Source organism: Ambystoma mexicanum, chromosome 6q (assembly GCF_040938575.1).
Source record: "Ambystoma mexicanum isolate Mex_15411 chromosome 6q, UKY_AmexF1_1, whole genome shotgun sequence".
Lineage (NCBI taxonomy): Eukaryota > Metazoa > Chordata > Amphibia > Caudata > Ambystomatidae > Ambystoma > Ambystoma mexicanum.
Window position 1 is genome coordinate 41,494,479 of NC_090937.1, and position 17,270 is coordinate 41,511,748.

Below are 17,270 nucleotides of genomic sequence, written 5' to 3' on the forward strand. Positions count from 1 at the left end.
AGCCTTCTGTGCAGAGGGGGTCTTCCAACACAAGTTTTCATGAGCAGGGCCCTCAATGCTCCTCTGATTACAGCCAGGTTAACCAATTCTCATCTTGGGGAAACTCACAGGGACAATGCTCCACCTTGAATGTTCTAAGAGGCTGTAAAAGATCCAGAGGCAGAGCCTCTTCAACCAGAGGCTCCACCCCACCCAAACAATGACACCCTGCTCCAGGTCCCCTCCGAATCCACCCCAGTAGGGGGTCGCATTTCTCTATTCACCCACACATGGGAGATCACGTCGGACAAGTGGGGGTTGTCCACCGTGGCATGTGGATATTGTATAGAACCTCTACAAAAACTACCCGCCGAAGCACAAGAAAATGACACCAGAAGACAGGTGCATTTTATTGGAGTTAAGTTTTGTGGTTGGAGCTTAATGGAACTGTGGATCTCTGTGCTACCACATGTACTTCAATTAATCAGTGAACTAGTGTTTCTCCAGCATGGGGTCTGGCATGGATTCACATGCTCATGAATATTCCCCGTCGTCAGGCTGGGAATCCTCGGTAAAGAAAAAATCGGTATCAGTTTCGTTTCTGATCTGTCTTTCTTAGTAGTAATCAATCACTGGTCTCTGGGTCATACTGCCCCCAGCCAATGACTGCCCTCTCCCTAAGCCCCGCCCCTGGCAGCCATCCTCAGATTTTTACCGCATGCTCAAGTGTTGGGAGTCCTCGTGCTATAGCTCACGAGCTTTTACTGCATTTTGTGCTTTTTCAAAGAGATTTCTCATTTTTTCGGTTAATCGAGCCTCAAGCTCCACTGTTTCTACTTCAGATTAACGGGGACCCGTTTCCGATTTACCTACGCCCCTCAAGGGTGAAGTTTTCATCGAGTTGCGCTTCTTGGAGGATTCCAGAAGTTTCTGAGGCATACCTCGTGGACGTGAAGAACATGGCCCAGGATAAGGGAAGCTCGACTCCCGGCAAACTGTTCAGGATCTGCCCTGGATGCAACCTACAAAATGTGTTCAAGGACGACGAGCATTCGAAATGCCTTTACTGCCTCCACGAGGACAAAACGCACGTGGAGAAGGACTGTGCGTTTTGCTTTAACATGACGGATCGGACGATGAGGGATCGCCGGACCAGTCTTTCCAACTGGCTGGAAGGCAAAAGCCCAGCAGGTGAGAAGAATTCGTCCGAGCGGTCTTCTAAGTCCTGTGAGGGCGCCCCAGCGACAGGGGCCCAACAGAAGGCAAAGCACTGCAGGCACTGGGAGCGCCGAATGGTCGGGCTCCTCAGCTGCCGGGCAGGGCGCGCCTTCCCCGTCGCCATCAACCACGAGCCAACGCTCTGGCTCGGGGAAGAGGAAATCCGAGAACCCGGCTAAGCCTCTGGAGAGGCCCCGGTCGATCTCGGAGGAACCAGCCGAGGGGGAGCGAGGCGGTGACCCTCCCCCTAAGGTTCAGGCCTCAAGTGCGCCCAAGGCGGCGAAGGCCTTCATCCACCCGGCTAAGGCCTCTATCGAGGTAGTCGCTGCGGCCCTACCGAAGCCTGTGGAGGCTATCCCAGTGGAGGTGACCTCTGGGTCTAGAGATTCCCTGCCTCTGCGGAGGGAATCCTCTTTTAAGCCCATCGAGAAGACCCCCGTGAAGACCCCAGTGGAAAAAGGGGGAGGTGGTGGCCATTACGGACACAACCTCCGAGGAGGAACTGACCGAGAATTTGGAAAAGGCCCGGTCCCACGGGAGAAATCCCGACGAGGGGGACGCTGAGAGCGAGGGTGGCAATGACGACTAGGTTCCCGTGGATGAGGAGCAACCGGCGTGCCCGTCACACCCGTCGCAGCCCGAGCCGCAGTACAACTCGGCGGCCATTTTGACGGCAATCCAAGCCTTATGCATGGAGAGAAGGACTAGGCTGCCCCTACCCCCGACGGATGACCCGGCTGATCCGGGTCCATCGGGAAGCCCTACAAACAAAAGGAGGAGAATTCATCCAGTGCCCCTTCAGCCCTCACGGCCTTCTTTGCCTTTGTCGCCTTCCCTGATCCCGAGGGACGACACAGGAACAGACATGGCCACGGTGGTGACGACGGGACTAACCGTCCGTCTCCGATCCCTCGGGCGTCCCCGCCCGAAGAGATTGGCTCCTTCCACGCCATGATTGCCAGGGCATCCGAGCTTTTTCATCTCTGCCCCGAAGAGAAGAAGGAAGGCTTCCTCTACCAGCGGCGCGAGGACAAGAGGAAGACTGTCCTCGCTGTGCCGTTGCTGGATAACATCTGGGACGAGGGACTTGCCCTTCTCAAGAACCCTTCCACGACACCTGCCAAGAGGGACCGGTACGAGAAGTAGTACCGGGTCCCCGATGCCGCCCCTTTGTGCCTTAGCGCACAACTGATACTGGATTCGGTCATCTCTGCAGCGGCCAAGAAGAAAGCGCAGGGAGCATCGGCCTCATCTTCAACTTCCCCACCGGACGGCGAGGGAAAGAAGCTGGACGCCATGGGACGACGAGTCATCTCGGCGGCGACGACGATTAAGGCGGCCAACGCCCTAGCGATTGTGGCCCGCTACGACAGAGAATTGTGGTACAAGATCGCCCCCCTGTTGGACTTCCTCCCGGACGACAAGAGGGCAGAGGCCCTGGTGATCCTACAGGAGGTTGAGGTGGCGTCGGACCACGCCCTAACTGTGGCCATGGACATTGCTAACACCGGTTTCCGCCAGTTGGGCAACAGCGCTTGCCTTCGACGGTGGGGGTGGCTCAAGGCGACGGATTTCCGCCTGTACGTGCCAGCCAAGGTTGTGGACATGCCCTTCGACGGGAGGAATCTGTTTGGAAAGACAGTGGATGAGTCGCTGCAGGCCATAAAGACCGAGATGGCTTGGGCCTTGGGAGTTCTGCAGCAACGGCGCCCGCCCTTTCGGAACTCGGGAGGCAAGCAAGGTGCCTCCAAAGGATTCGGCGGCGACTCCTCGACCTACCGTCAAGCGGCCCGTTCCTCGTCGCAAGAAGCCTACAGGGGATGAGGCAAGTCAGGTGGGTCTCGCCGTCGTCGCCAGGGAAGCCAAGGAGGCAAGGCTGCTTCCAAACAAGACTGAACTGGCTGTGGCATCGGGCCCCCAGCGAAGCATCCCGGTGGGAAGGCCGGCTGGCGAAGTTCGTCAGCGTGTGGGAATCCATCTCCACCGACCGTTGGGTGCTGGATGCCCTGGCCCACGGGCACACTCTGGAATTCCTAAAGTGCCCCTGAATTCCTACAGTGGCCAGGAAGGAAAAACATGTCCCTCAACTGCTGTTAGAGGTGGGGGCGATGCTCAAGAAAGGAGCCATCGAGCTCGTCCCAAAGAGGCTCCGGGGCTCTGGAGTATACTCAAGATACTTCCTCATCAGGAAGAAGATAGGAGGTTGGCGTCCCATCCTGGACTTGCGTCGACTAAACAAATACATCAAGGCACAGAAGTTCCAGATGGTCACCCTCCAGCACGTGCTGGGACGGCTGGAGGAAGGCGTAGCGTCGTTGGATCTGGAGGATGCGTACTTTCACATCCACATCTTAAAAGGACACCGAAAGTTTCTCAGGTTCGTAGTTCAAGGACGGCACTACCAGTTCAAGGCCCTCCCATTCGGATTGAAGTCGGCGGCCAGGGTGTTCACCAAGTGCCTGGCACCAGTGGCGGCGCGGCTGCGCCTTCAGGGGATCCACGTCTACCCCTATCTGGACGACTGGCTCATCCAAGCAGGGACAAGGGAACTCTCAGTCGAACACACGGCAAAGACCATCCGGCTGCTCACAGACCTGGGATTCTCCATCAACTTCCCCAAATCCCACCTGGTTCCGTCACAGGTTGCTCTGTTTCTGGGAGCCAAGCTCGATACAGTAGCACAGTTGGCGTCGCCGTCGAAGGAAAGAACGCAGGCCATCCTGGGCAAGGTACAGCGTCTGCTGGCCACGGACTTGGCCAGAGTGAGGTCCATCAAGTCCCTTCTCGGGATGATGTCCTCGTGCATCTACCTGGTGCGCCTGTGCAGGCTTCGGATGCGTCCTCTGCAGGAGTTCCTCGATGCCCGTTGGACACAAGCGACGGACAGCTTCGAGGACAAGATCTCGCTCAACGAAGTATTCCGCCAGGCAATTCGATGGTGGGGCACCCTCGCGCATCTCACCGCGGGCACGGACTTTCAGACACCAGCATACCAGGTGACGGTGACGATGGATGCCTCCCTGGAGGGGTGGGGAGCACACACACCAGAGATATTCACGCGAGAGGCCTGTGGCTCCCGGAGGAGAGGCCGCTCCACATCAATATACTGGAGCTCTGAGCACTGTTCTGGGCCCTCAGGTCATTCCTCCCGTCCCTCAAGGGCAAGGTGGTGAGGATCTTCACCGACAACACCACCACAATGTTCTACATCCGGAAGCAGGGAGGAACCAGATCCCCAGCCCTATCCAAGGAAGCCCAGGATCTGTGGCACTGGGCCGTTGCCCAGGGGATGTTTCTGGTGCCCTTTTCCAAGTGCCAGAGGTTCGCCAGCAAGTTCCCCCAGCCGAGGAGCATGGGCGATTCTTTCTCATTCCCCTGGGACGACCTGTTCCTGTATGCGTTACCGCCTTTGCCGTTCAGGCTCCTCAACCAACTCGAGGTCCCGGTGCAGGATGATCCTCGCACCGAGGTGGCCGAGACTGATATGGATCCCGGACCTTTTGGACTTATGAGCATCTCCACCAGTCAAACTGTCGACGCACACAGATCTTCTCTCCAGAGAAGGAGGTGCCATTTTTCATCACGACCCGGAGTCGCTGAACTTGCAGGCTTGGCTCCTGCAGCACTAGAGTTTGGAGGGTACGATATCCCGGCTGACTCCAGAGAGGTTCTTGCAAAGGCCAGGGCGTCCTCAACTCTCGTGCTACGGACACAAGTGGAAGAGGTTCTCTGTCTGGTGCCATGCACAGAAGATTAGCCCTGTATGATTACAGCCCCTCGAGCGCTGCTGGACTAGCTCACGCTTCTATCAAGATTCATCTGGCAGTGATTTCCTGATGCACCAGAACTGCAGGACGGTCATCCCTGTGGTCTCATCGCCTGGTGAAGGAGTTTATGAAAGGACTGTTCCAATCGTTCCTGCCGGTGAAGGCGCCAGCCCCGGCGTGGGAACTCAACGTGGTGCTGACAAGGCTCATGGGCCCACCATTTGAGCCCTTGCATTCGGCTCTGTTGAAGTTTCTGTTGTGGAAGACAGTTCCTTGTGGCCATCACCTCTGCACGACGCGTGGGAGAGATTCAGGCCCTTTCCTGCAAGCCTCCATACTTGCCTTTCCACGAGACGAGGGTGGTGCTGAGGACGCACCCCTCCTTCATGCCCAAGGTGCCGTCAGACTTCCATCTCAACAAGCCCTTGGTGTTACCAGTCTTTTTCCTGTCACCTTCGTCGCCGGCCGAGAGGACTTTGCACTCGCTGGATGTAGCTAGAGCGCTGAAGTTCTACGTGGACCGAACGAAGAGTTTTCGGAAGACATCACAGCTGTTTGTGAACTTTGGACCTGTGAATCAAGGGAAGGCTCTCTCGAAGGCTTCCATTTCCAGATGGCTCTCCGGCTGCATCATGCACTGTCATCGGTTGGCAAACAGACAGTTGCCCGGCCGTCCGAGAGCCCATTTGACCAGAGCGATCGCTGCTACCACGGCGTTCTTGTCTGGTGTGCCCCTGCTGGAAATCTGCGGGGCTGCTACATGGAGGACAACGCACACCTTCACGAGATTCTACTGTCGACTAGGATTCCAGGGAGGAGTCCAGAGTCGGCCAGGCAGTGCTGCGCAACCTGTTCGCTTAAGGTGAGCCTGGTGAGGAGGTAAGAGATGCTTAATGTTGAGTTTTATGTAATGCTTAATGTTGAGCCTAGCCACCTCCCCATGGTTGTGCATGTGTGTACTGCTATGTGTTATATTCATGAGCATGTGAATCCATGCCAGACCCCATGCTGGAGAAGGAACAAGTTAGAACTGTTGTTCTCTAGCATGGTTCTGGCATGGGTTCACATGCGAACCCTCCCTCCTTCCCCTCTGCCGCTCTTCACTTGGTCATACTGCCACTTTACGTGCTACCAAATCTGAGAATGGCTGCCAGGGGCGGGGCTTAGGGAGAGGGCAGTCATTGGCTGGGGGCAGTATGACGCAGAGACCAGTGATTGGTTACTACTAAGAAAGACAGATCAGAAACAAAACTGATACTGATTTTTTTTTCTTTACCGAGGATTCCCAGCCTGACGACAGGGAATATTCATGAGCATGTGAATCCATGCCAGACCCATGCTGGAGAAAAACAGTTGCAGGTAAGTAACTTGTTCCATATTCTTTGACATGTTATTTTTCATGCTGCCTGTATGTGGGGTTCCAAGGGACGGAGCTCCTGCAGTCCCTGTTATGGAGAAATCTATTTTATGGGGGTTGAAACCCTATTCTACAGTGGCTCTGGATCCTGTGTTCACCTGTTTCAATTTAGTCCGGTCAAGTTTCATTCTTCAATGATTTCTGACACCATTATTGAAATTTTTTGCAAACACTTAGTGTTTATTTTGCCAGTGGGTCAAATGCACTTTTTTGTCAGGTAATATTTGTCACGTTGTGACATGCATCTCAATGTACAGATTATCAGACAGGTTTTTAAACTGATTGCTTGTACTTTCTGTGCCGACATGCGTTTCAAACATAGTTTAGTGACATTGGTGAAAAAGTACAGTGATTGTGACGGATAAGTGCAATTCATGTGATTGTTTTGATACATGTTGGTAGACCATTTGATTCATTTACGTTGGGTACATGTTTAAAGTACATTGTATAAGGTATACACATTTCACAGAAATATTTCTGATGTTTGTTAATCTGCTTAGAATCACATGCTGTGCATAGGTCCGACATCCAGTGGTCACTGCGGAAATATATATTGCTATTATTGGATTCATGAGTGTGGCATACAGTGTTACATGTGCGTGATACATAGCCAATGTGGTAGTTTATTGATTCCGTTTGCATTCACATATATACAAGAGAGAATTTAGTTTTAATACAATCCAAGGAAGAAAAGGAGAGGAGAAAGTTAAGTATTTCTCTTTTATAGTAAGGAACATGTGGGGCAAGGGTGTTACTGTAACACATTCCCGATATCTCACCATCTAGCCGGTCACCAGATAACCATATGCAAAGCAATGCGCCTGCTCAGGATGATGGCCTCATTCATGCATCTATCTAATTCCACACATGCGGCTGCGCATGCGCCCAATGCAAGAGTGATTAGCAAAACAATGTGACGATCTGGTGGTTTTTTCGCTAACCCTGGTACAGGCCTTTTGCTGCTTGCCCAAGGACAATGTATTGAAAAGAAAACCCTTTTGCAATCCACCAATACAGGTTATACTAACAACGGACTCCTGACTCTCCGGATTGGTGCAGTGCATGTGCACAATGTTTTTAGCTGGAATTGTGCATATTGTACATTAGCCATGCTTGCATTTGTTTTGTATGTATTGCACATTATTGTAGTTTACTTTTAGCATGCCTGTTTGTGTATTTTTATGCATGTGACTATTGTATTATGTAGTTGTTTTTATGTATATGGTGATTTCAACCCTTTTTTAATTTATTTTTTAAATGTAGATTAAAACATTAATTGTTGGCAATTCCTGGGTCCATTGGCTGGAGCATTACATGCAGCGAGTGCAAACTGTTTCACCATTTGGTGAGGTCAAGGTGGAATGGCTTGCTTATCGAGGTGTGAAATGGCAGGAAATTCTTGCTGAACTGTTTAATCCACGCTGGTGTGAGCAATCTTGGCTACAAAATAGGAACAGAAATGTGTTTTAACATTAAAACTGATGTACTACGCCTAGCAGGGTTATTTCCAGCAACATTTATTTTGTGTTTGGCAGCATGTAAAGTGTGGATGCACAGAAGTGTGAATCATAGACAAATGTATTGTACTTGCTTAACTGTAAATAGATGTATACATCATTTTTCAGTTCAACATGGACTACATTTGATTTTTCACAAGAAAATGAAGTCAAATTGACAATATTGTTTCAGATGGATGGATGGAGTGCATGTGCCAAATGAGGCGAATCATTATTTTTTTAGCCAATATTCTTGAAGGCCTATGTTATGTTTCACATTAATGTGCTGCCTTAGTTTTTCTATATCATGTAGATATTTTGTTAATGGTTGTTTCCTTGGCTAAATCCTGTATTTCCTTGTTGAAGTGTATGTTGTGCATTCAGTGGGGGCTGAATGTATGTTTGTAATGTGTACGCAGGGGGGTTAGTGCATTTTCTTTGTGTGGTTAGGAAAGGTTGGCTGACTGTTCCTGGAATCATGTCTGAATATTTTGAGTATGTATGCGTTGTGTGATGATGGGGTAAGTGTATTTTCTGTGTGGTCATGCTGGAATGATGTATTTTATTTGTGCTCTTTTGCTTGAGTGTATGGGGAGGTTGAGTTTGGTGACTGCGTTGGTTGTGTGGTTATGATAATGAGGTGAGCATGCATGTTATGGGGTTGTGCGTCTTCTGATAATGGGGCAAGTGTATGTTATGGGGCCAGTGTGTTGCGTCTGTCAATGTGTATGTTGTGTTTGTGGCTATGATAATTGGGTGAGTGTATGTTGTCTGTGGTCATGTTAAAATCAGGTGTTTTTTTGCTTCGGTGTGTGTTTCTAATGTGTATTTAGTGGGTGTGTGTGTGCTTATTTTGTTTGTGATCCTGATAATGTTCACAGCACATTGTTGCTTGAATTGTATTGTACTGCTTGTGTGCATGGTTGTAATGTGTTTGCAGTGGGAGTGAGGGCGTATCACTTACTTTTTTTCTGCTGGAAAACTTGGTGATCAGTGTGCTTACATCATATACATTTTCAATCCTTAATATCTCAAAATTGTCGAAGTCCATTTTCAAAATGTATTTTCATTGCTCCAATTCCTGCTAAAATCTAGGTGCCTGCAAAAACTATGAAAATCGAAGCAGCCAATTTGTAGATAATTGGGCTACGGGAAAACCCTATGTTCAAAGCTGTTCAAAACATGATCAAAAGTACACATTTTTTAAACTATGAAGCCATGCAGTTGTTCGAACCGTATTAACCTTAACTATGCCGTGCACAAAGGCATGAATGAGATATGTATCCATCATTAGATCTGCAAAAATCTCACTTCATCATTAAATGAATTCCCTGCTTAGCGATGTATTAATTCAACTCTAGAAAAAAGAAACTTACTTTTCATGCTATTTCCAGGTATGGTCATACAACATCACATACTAAATTCACAGGTCCATAACTGATTTGTTTCTAACAACTGCAATTATAGGTTTTCAGTTTCATCACTCATGGGGGATATCTTCCGCCTGCTGTACTTTTAGAAATGCAAACAATGGACATAGGTAACTTATTGATACTATTTGTTTTCCCATCTACAAACTATATCTCCTAATATTTCCCTCATATGAGGTGGGCTACATGCCATGATGACCAACGCTAGGGTATAGATTATAGAGAGTGGCTTATAGAAGTTTGATAAGAGTAGGAATTGCAGTAAGATGTGAAAACCAGGAACTTGGCACCAGGTTTTTAAGTGAGATATTCTAAATTGAGGTTATAGCTGGATCTATAGTTTGTGGATGGGCTTTGGAACTCTGTAAAATGGACTCTGGTGTACTTGAATGCCCCTGGACATTTCTCCTGTATCCTTTAGGGGTTTCAGTGAGCATTGGACCAATGATTAGAATTATGGTACTTAACTTTTGACTTAATTCTTTTTAAAGCCATAATCTGCATTTCTGGGACTGTACTTTTAACATTGTGGCTAACCTTGGTTAATTCAATAAATATATTTCCCTAAAATGTATGGCTAAAGTAACTATTGCTAAAATCATTTATCTTTGGTTTGAAATTGTTTCTTGCCCATTAAGGCAGGGGTCTGCAACCTGCAGCTCTCCAAATGTTTTAGACGACAACTCTCAAGCCCTCACTGTTTAACTATGCTTGATAGGGTTGATGGGAGTTGTAGTCCAAAACATCTGGAGAGCCAAAGGTTACAGATGTCTGGTTTAATGTGGTGTGCATTTGACACGGTAGGGGAGGGATGGGGGGGTTCCAAATTAATGGTGAGTGCTGTAATAGGCCTTAGAGATTTTTAGCATATTTTTCCTCATTAGTAAAACTGTCGTTACCCTTTTATTTTTTCCCCCTCCCATACCCTACCTATATGCTAGGGGCTGACCATCTGCTCTAGGTTCTTCCCCTTACCGTGGTTGAGTAGAACACTGTACAAAATTGTTCAGGCCAAACAGAGCTCCACTTAAGTTCTGTAGTAGTTCCCTGGTTCTCCCTATCCCTGTTATTTTATGTTGTTCGCCTACCTCTGGCAGTGGGCCCATGTATCGACAGTGACTTTATGAGACTGCTTTATAAAGACATTACTGTCTTTATAATCTACCTGGATTATTTTTTAACCTGTGTATATTTCTAATTATTTTTGGAGTTCTATGTGTGACTTAAAGTATATATTTTTGTATGTGTGTGTGTGTGTGACCAATCCCAGAATGTCGGCACTACTCCTATGGGTGAAGCCCCTTCCCATGAGGCGACCTACCTAATAGTCCCCCTGGGGGTGGTACTCAGCGGGTGTATCTCATGTGGAGGGACGTCACCTTCGGAGATGCACAGTATTATTCTCCTACACCCAACCTCCCTCAGCATGTTGCCCTGCATGAGATATAACCCTACACACGTATGGCTGCAGAGTAGACCAGGACACTTCCCCAAGAAACACTAGAACGAGGAAGAAAATAACACTGAGGAATATAGACCTCACTACTGGTACGAGGAAGAGGCATGGCGCAGGTACCCCAGAACCAAGATGTGCAGACTAAATACCATAGAAAGGTTAACACCATTTGTCTAATAAAAAGGGAAGGACTGCCAAAAGTGAGTTGGCATACTCGGAAGGAAGCAGGACATTCGAATGCTGGAAGCTGTGCAGGAGACTGATGCTGAGAGCACTGAGAACGGGATGCTTACCTGCTTGTGAAGGCATCCCTAGAGAGTGTTGCAGACTACTGACCACAAGCAGCAGAAGTCTGAGCTCCCATCCAGTCAGGAAGCCTGGAGTGTTCTAAGAGGTTGAGACGTGCAGCTCACAGGCTGGGAGACAGTTCTGAGCTGCCGCAAACCAGGTAAGCAGTGAAGAGAAGCCGTGGGAGCCTGAAGCACCTGCAAGCAACGGAGAAGAACCGGTAAGCTCCCCAGAGAGGTTGGGGAGACTGGAACAGTTGTCAGGAATGCTAGAAGAAGGCGGGATACCGAATGCGACTCTGGGGCTCATGCCCATTTACAGAATCTCTGCCTTCACGCCCAGCCTCATAGTCACTGGTAGGAGAGTATACCACTTTGGCTTTGACCAACAGAGGGGGGAGGAAGAGGAGAGGGCTAGGAGGAGGGGGGGAGTAGAGACGGAGTAGGAAGACTTAAAGAAAGTTCCTCTCAAGTTCAAAGCAGTACAGTTCCACAAAATCTTTGGGGTTCCCTTGCCCAAGTTCAAGGCAACACAGTTCAAAAGAAAAAGGGTCTTGAGGCTTTGTCCTCAAGACAGCATCTGCAAGTCATCAAGTCTCAGGGTTCCCTTCCCCAAGACTTTTAACGTAGCAACTTGTACATGTTTCCGGGTTTCAAAGTTGCACACAACTCCAGGTCAACTTGACCCTCCTTCTGGATTACATTGAATGTTAACTTAGTGCTCCGTCTTGGTGTGTTTCACAATGTGTCTGGTTTTCACAGTTTAGGGCCCCCAGGTCTAGGTGCAGTTGTCGGACCGCACTGTCCACCAAACGCAGGTTGCGCAACCATGAACCCTAGGCTCTTCAGTCCACACAGGTTCTTATGCATTTGACCCATGTCCCAATTCACATTCACTTAGCTTCTCTGTCGGCCTCTTGGCCATAATGTGTTGCATGTCGTATGCCACTATTTGGCCTTGCCAAGCTGTCTCTATTCATAAAGTTCACTTTGTGGTGGTCTTTTGATTTCCCACCTTCCTGTCGCACTCTTTCACAATTGGATGTTTTTTGTAGGTTATTTCAAATGGTCATTTTCCTGTTTGACTTTCATCAGCTAACCGCTTTGCCCACAAATGTTCATTCATCTTGGTATTCAATGTGCGTGATTTAGCTTTACTATAAGTTTTCCTTCAGTATTCAATATGATTAGTTTAACCTTGCTTCAAATTTTCATTCAGTTCGATATTCAATTTTGCTTCATACGGCACTTGTTTAGACACGCGTAGGAATGCCCCGGCTTCGAGTGCTTATTCCCCTGCACTCACCGGTTCTCATTGTTCCTCTCTGGTGGCTCTGCTGCTTCTTCTCTGCTTCACAGGCTGGCCTCTGCAAGCCCTGCTCGCACTCCAGGTGCATCCCAGCACACGTTGGCAGCATTGCTCCTCTTCCCGGATGTGGGCAGCGTTCTTTCTTACTTTTCTGGCAGCTCCAGCTGCTGTTCTCCCAATCACGGAGGCTCCTACACCTTTTGCAGTTTGACTGCAACCTCGCTCTGGGCTCCACAGGTCTTCTGGGACTTCTGCCGGCTTACAGTCGGGTCTCACCACGGCTGCCTCCTCATGGAACGCTTCCCCTGGTGGTCTCTTCCACACAGGCCACCATATTGCTCTTTGTTGCTTCTTTGGTCTGCCTTTATATACCTGCAACCACTTGACAGGTTGCAGGTGTAAGCTCTCAATTGTACTTGCCTGACCATAGTTAAAGGGATATGCCTGACCTTCACAGTACTTTGAAGGCATCTTCCTTGTCCCAGTACTAGAGTGGTGAAAGTAGTTACAAGTGTTCATTACTGCTAGTCGCCTCTTCCTCGTCCCAGTACTGTCATAGGTAAAGTGTGGGGAAATGAGGGGAGATGTTATACAATAGCCTATAAAGGCTGGAGGAGAGTTAGGTTCCCCTTCAAAAGGGAAAGGGGATACCATTTCTAGTCTGGGGTTACCCCACTCCCCAAGGGCCCTCCACCCAGGCGATCCTCGCTCGCTTCTCCACACCAAGGGTCAGGATCCAAAAGCGATGGCTTTTCCCCTGGCCACATAAGAGGATGATCCATGGTGAGTAGGAGTGAGGATACCCTCCGGTTTCTCACACGATCCTGACAAACTTCTTAGAAAATTATTTCGAGGTAGGGAAACCCCTCTTAGTATTAGGGTCAGGAAGAGGTTTCTCCAACCCTTTTTGTTTAGTAAAAGTCTCTGCCGATAATCACACCACCTGTGTCAATCTCCTCCTTCCACCCCCTTAGAGTGTACTAATTGTACCTTTGTGTCAGCCTTCTTAAACCTACCTGATAGGTTTGTCTTGTCACTCTGTCCATGTTTAGGTACTTCAAGAGAGGTTTGACTTCGCTTTCTTGCCAGGTGTGTTCAGATTTGGACTGGTCTGTAGGGAACTCTGGAAATGTCCCTGTAGGCCTCTGCATCCTGGGTCTCTTGTGTGGTATTTCCACATGTCATAGGGAAAGGGTTGGGATTGATGAAAATGTGTAATATGGGGCCACCTTGAAAAATGTCCTTGGCCTCTTTTGGTTTCCAGTCCACCCCGAGGGCGTTTGCTTCCCATTAGGGTTAGTGGTTGTAGTAGCTTCCACAGAGGTTGGTACAAAAACTGCCTTAACATTAGGAAATGTGGAGCAGTGTCTGCTTTTGAAAAGTATTAGCAGTAAAGCACCAGAAGTACTAAAAGTAGGGGTATAACCAGATACAATCCATGTCACCGTTATGTGAGATACCTGAAGCGTCCGTCGCATCACTCGAACACATGGACTGTTTTTGGAGAAACAGCAGCTTGTGAACATTTAGTGTAAGTATTTCTTTAGTATGTTGGTTACGAGGGTGCTGCTGCTGATGGCGGAATGGTGCCTTTTGGATCCTCCTTTTTGTCGATGTGCACACCTCATTACATAATAAAGGAGTTTATGCATGAACCCACTTTCAATGACATTGTTGGGCTTCCTTTAAAAAATGAGACCCTGTTGAAGGCATTTAGAAAAATAGTGATTGCAGTCTAGAGTCTAGTGTACCGCTGTTTCAAACTGGAAAGAAGCAGAGTCTGTACTGAAGGAAATGTCTCTTGCCTTCAACAGTGCTACCTTTGCAAAGATGGGGACAAGATGTTTTCCGGGGGACTAGTAGGGTGAATTCTCTGGTGTGATGAGAGAAGAGTGAACACTAAATGAGTTATTGTAGTGGCATCAAGCTCTTGTTTGCGATCTATGTACAAGCAAGAGGAGAAACGCACTAGATTGAGCATACTATAGTAGGAAGGGTACCTGTCGTGTAGTACTAGAAATTCACATTTAGAAAAGTAGAGAAAATGTAGTTTACGATATTAAAGGCAATGACTGAGTTGAAACGAGAAAATCCTTCATACGAGGCAGAACCCCCTTCAGCTTTGTCTATGCAAGGATGAAGTGGCATCATATGCTAGAGTGACAACCCTTAAAACACCTAGAAAAGCAGACTTTTCAAATCGATTATTCTATTCAATCGTAATCCAGAGCAGTGAGGATGGGGTGACAGACGACCTGTAGGTAAATATTGGAGGTAAGATGTATTCTATAATATTTTCAAAGCATTTCTTGCGATAACGTACAAAGATCAGGAAAGTTGAGGCAATGGGACTAATTTACGTTTTGTAAAAATGTACAGATTTACAGTTTTTGTGATTTCTTCCCAAACTTTGTTATAAGGCAGATACTAGAGCAGTTCTGGAGTGCAGAAGGGCCGGTGGGGCAATGAATGGAATAGTTTATGGGAGGGTAGGTTTAGTCAAATGTCTATTACTTTGTTAAAGTAATTTTGAAAGCATAACTTCACAATTGAAAAGTCATGCCTCGCAGATGTTATTCGATCACTATGTAATCTGATTCAATCTGATAGGAGTATGATGCAGATGGCCTTCAAATGGGCTTGCAGCAAAGAGACTGCGTAAACACGTGATTTTTTGTTTTTAATGTTCTTATTTCCAATGCTCAATTCTTCTTTGTAATATTCAGTATGAAATGCTTGGAAAGTGTGGAAAGGCTAGAAAATGTAATTTGTAAAATAACTACTTATTGAGAAATGTTTGCCAGTAAAGTTTTTGTGGTATCCATTGAAAATCTTGTTAAGGAAAATGTCCCCAGAGGGCGACATTTCCCCAAATTTGCAACCAACTAAAATCAAAGACTTTCCCCAAGTATTCTAGCATTGGCGTTAATAAATCGTAAATGACACACCTCCTAGAATACTTGACAAACGTATTTTAGGGGTCAGGAAAAAAAAGCACCTCCCAGACTACATTTTTCAGTTGAGATATTCACATTGAACCGTTTTTGTAATATGTGCCTGCATTAAAACTTCACAATGTTAGAAATCGGGAGGATAGCTCAGGGGCAACGTGCTCGCCTTGGAAGTAAGGCGACACGGAGCAACACAGGTTCGAACCCCGGGTCCGCGCTTAGAAACCTCTGGGTATTAAGCGCGTTATAAATAACCAATCATGTCCTATCATGCCAGTTTATCTCCATTGCTTCCTCACCTATTCTTTGGTAGGTTATTGCAATCGTCCAGGGCAAGGTTTCTTCCAAGTCTCCAAGTACCTAAGATCGCATATTCCTGATATGACCTAGATCAGTTTTAATTAGTACAGAAATGTATGATTGTGTTGCCCAAGTGGTTTTTAATCAAAAGAGAAAATAAATTGAATAAATGGTTTACCTTGCCAACAGGCTATCCAAACCGTCATCTGAATGCCCAAAGAAAGAGCTCCCGACTCCAGAACCCATGTCTCCAACACAGAATTCACAGAAGCCAGAAAACGCTGCACACAAGCGAAAGAGCACTGGAAGCAACACTTCGAGCCAGCAATCCGCAGAGCAGACTGACATCGGGCCTGTCAAAAGCAAGAGCAGCCACAAGGAGTCCATACCCTCTAAGCACACAAAAGTGGAGGGCAAACCTTCAGGACTTCTGAAAAGCAACAAAGTATGTATCCCATTGGCATGATAATATTGTGACTGTTCATATTTGTACATAAGTCGTTTATTTTTCTCGAAGTTAGGATACTGCAAAAAAATCATATTTATGAGTGGAAAAGGTTATCCTTGCTGAACGTACACCTAGGAATTTACATGTAATATGCTTCCATTTCTGATTTGATGCTTTGCTGGGATAGCTGCTGAGTGTGCTTTATGGGAGTCATTAGTTGAGTTTATCTTTCAAAGTAATATGTATTTTCTTAGGTCAATTAAGCACATCAGATGTATTAATCAGTGCACAGTGTCTTCATATGAAATGCAATGAAAGTCTACAATGAGTATATGTAGGTTCAAATTCATGTGGTGAGTTGATTAAGGTCCTACTAATTGTCTGTTTTGACTGCTTTGTTTATTTTCCTGTCTTTTAAGCTGCTTGGGGTTGGTAGGGACAATGTGCAAACAAAGTACTTTAGTGAATTTGCACAACTAGTACACAAATACAACTTGACTTAAAGATTGTGTTTGGAAAAAACTAAGGTTGTTACAAAGGTGCAAGAGATGTTCTCTGTGATCTTTATCAATTTGTGCATCACTTTGGAGAGGGCCTTCTGCAGAAGACCCTCGTATTTGTGGCAGGATGCAGGAGAACAGACTTAAAGTACAATGTGTTCCTGCAAATTCCAAAGACAGTCAACAACTGTTCACCTTCCCAATTCCCTAGTCTATGCATCTATGTTTTAAGGGTGCATTTGCAGTGGTCTGTGGAGGTCAGAATATCTCAATTGGAGTCCAAATTGCTTGATCAAATAAACGGAAGAATGAATTAAATATTGAGCAAGCTCCCTTGTTGTTGAGCCCATTGACCACAATAAGTTCCCCGTTGTCTTCATCCAGAACACTTGTATGACCAAAAGTGTTGCTCCCAGATTCAAGAAACTTTCACTTGCTCTTTTCCTCAAGCATTGGGTTCTCCTGACATTTACTTAAGCAATATAACCCTTGCAGGGTGGGCATTACTGGTGTATTACCTGACCGGTAATGCCCCCCACCCCTGGGAGGGGCATGTTGCTTTAAGTATTTTAGTACCCTGGCACGTTGTACCAGGGAACTAAGTGTTTTTCGAAAGTTGAGAAATGGCATGTTTGCAGTTTCTCAACTTGAGAAAAAAAATCAAGATGGCCACCATGGATCAGGGAGAAGGGAACTACATGTAGTTCCTTCT

General features: G+C 47.2%; 1 protein-coding gene across 2 annotated transcripts in view; it reads left to right on the forward strand.

Moving 5' to 3' along the window:
* Window positions 1-17,270, forward strand: part of AFF1 (ALF transcription elongation factor 1) — an 811,017-nt gene that overhangs the window by 617,942 nt on the left and 175,805 nt on the right. For both annotated transcript variants that reach the window (XM_069630442.1, XM_069630443.1), the window contains one exon: window positions 15,800-16,055. In XM_069630442.1, the coding sequence (XP_069486543.1) occupies window positions 15,800-16,055 (256 nt within the window). The remainder of the gene's footprint in view (window positions 1-15,799; window positions 16,056-17,270) is intronic.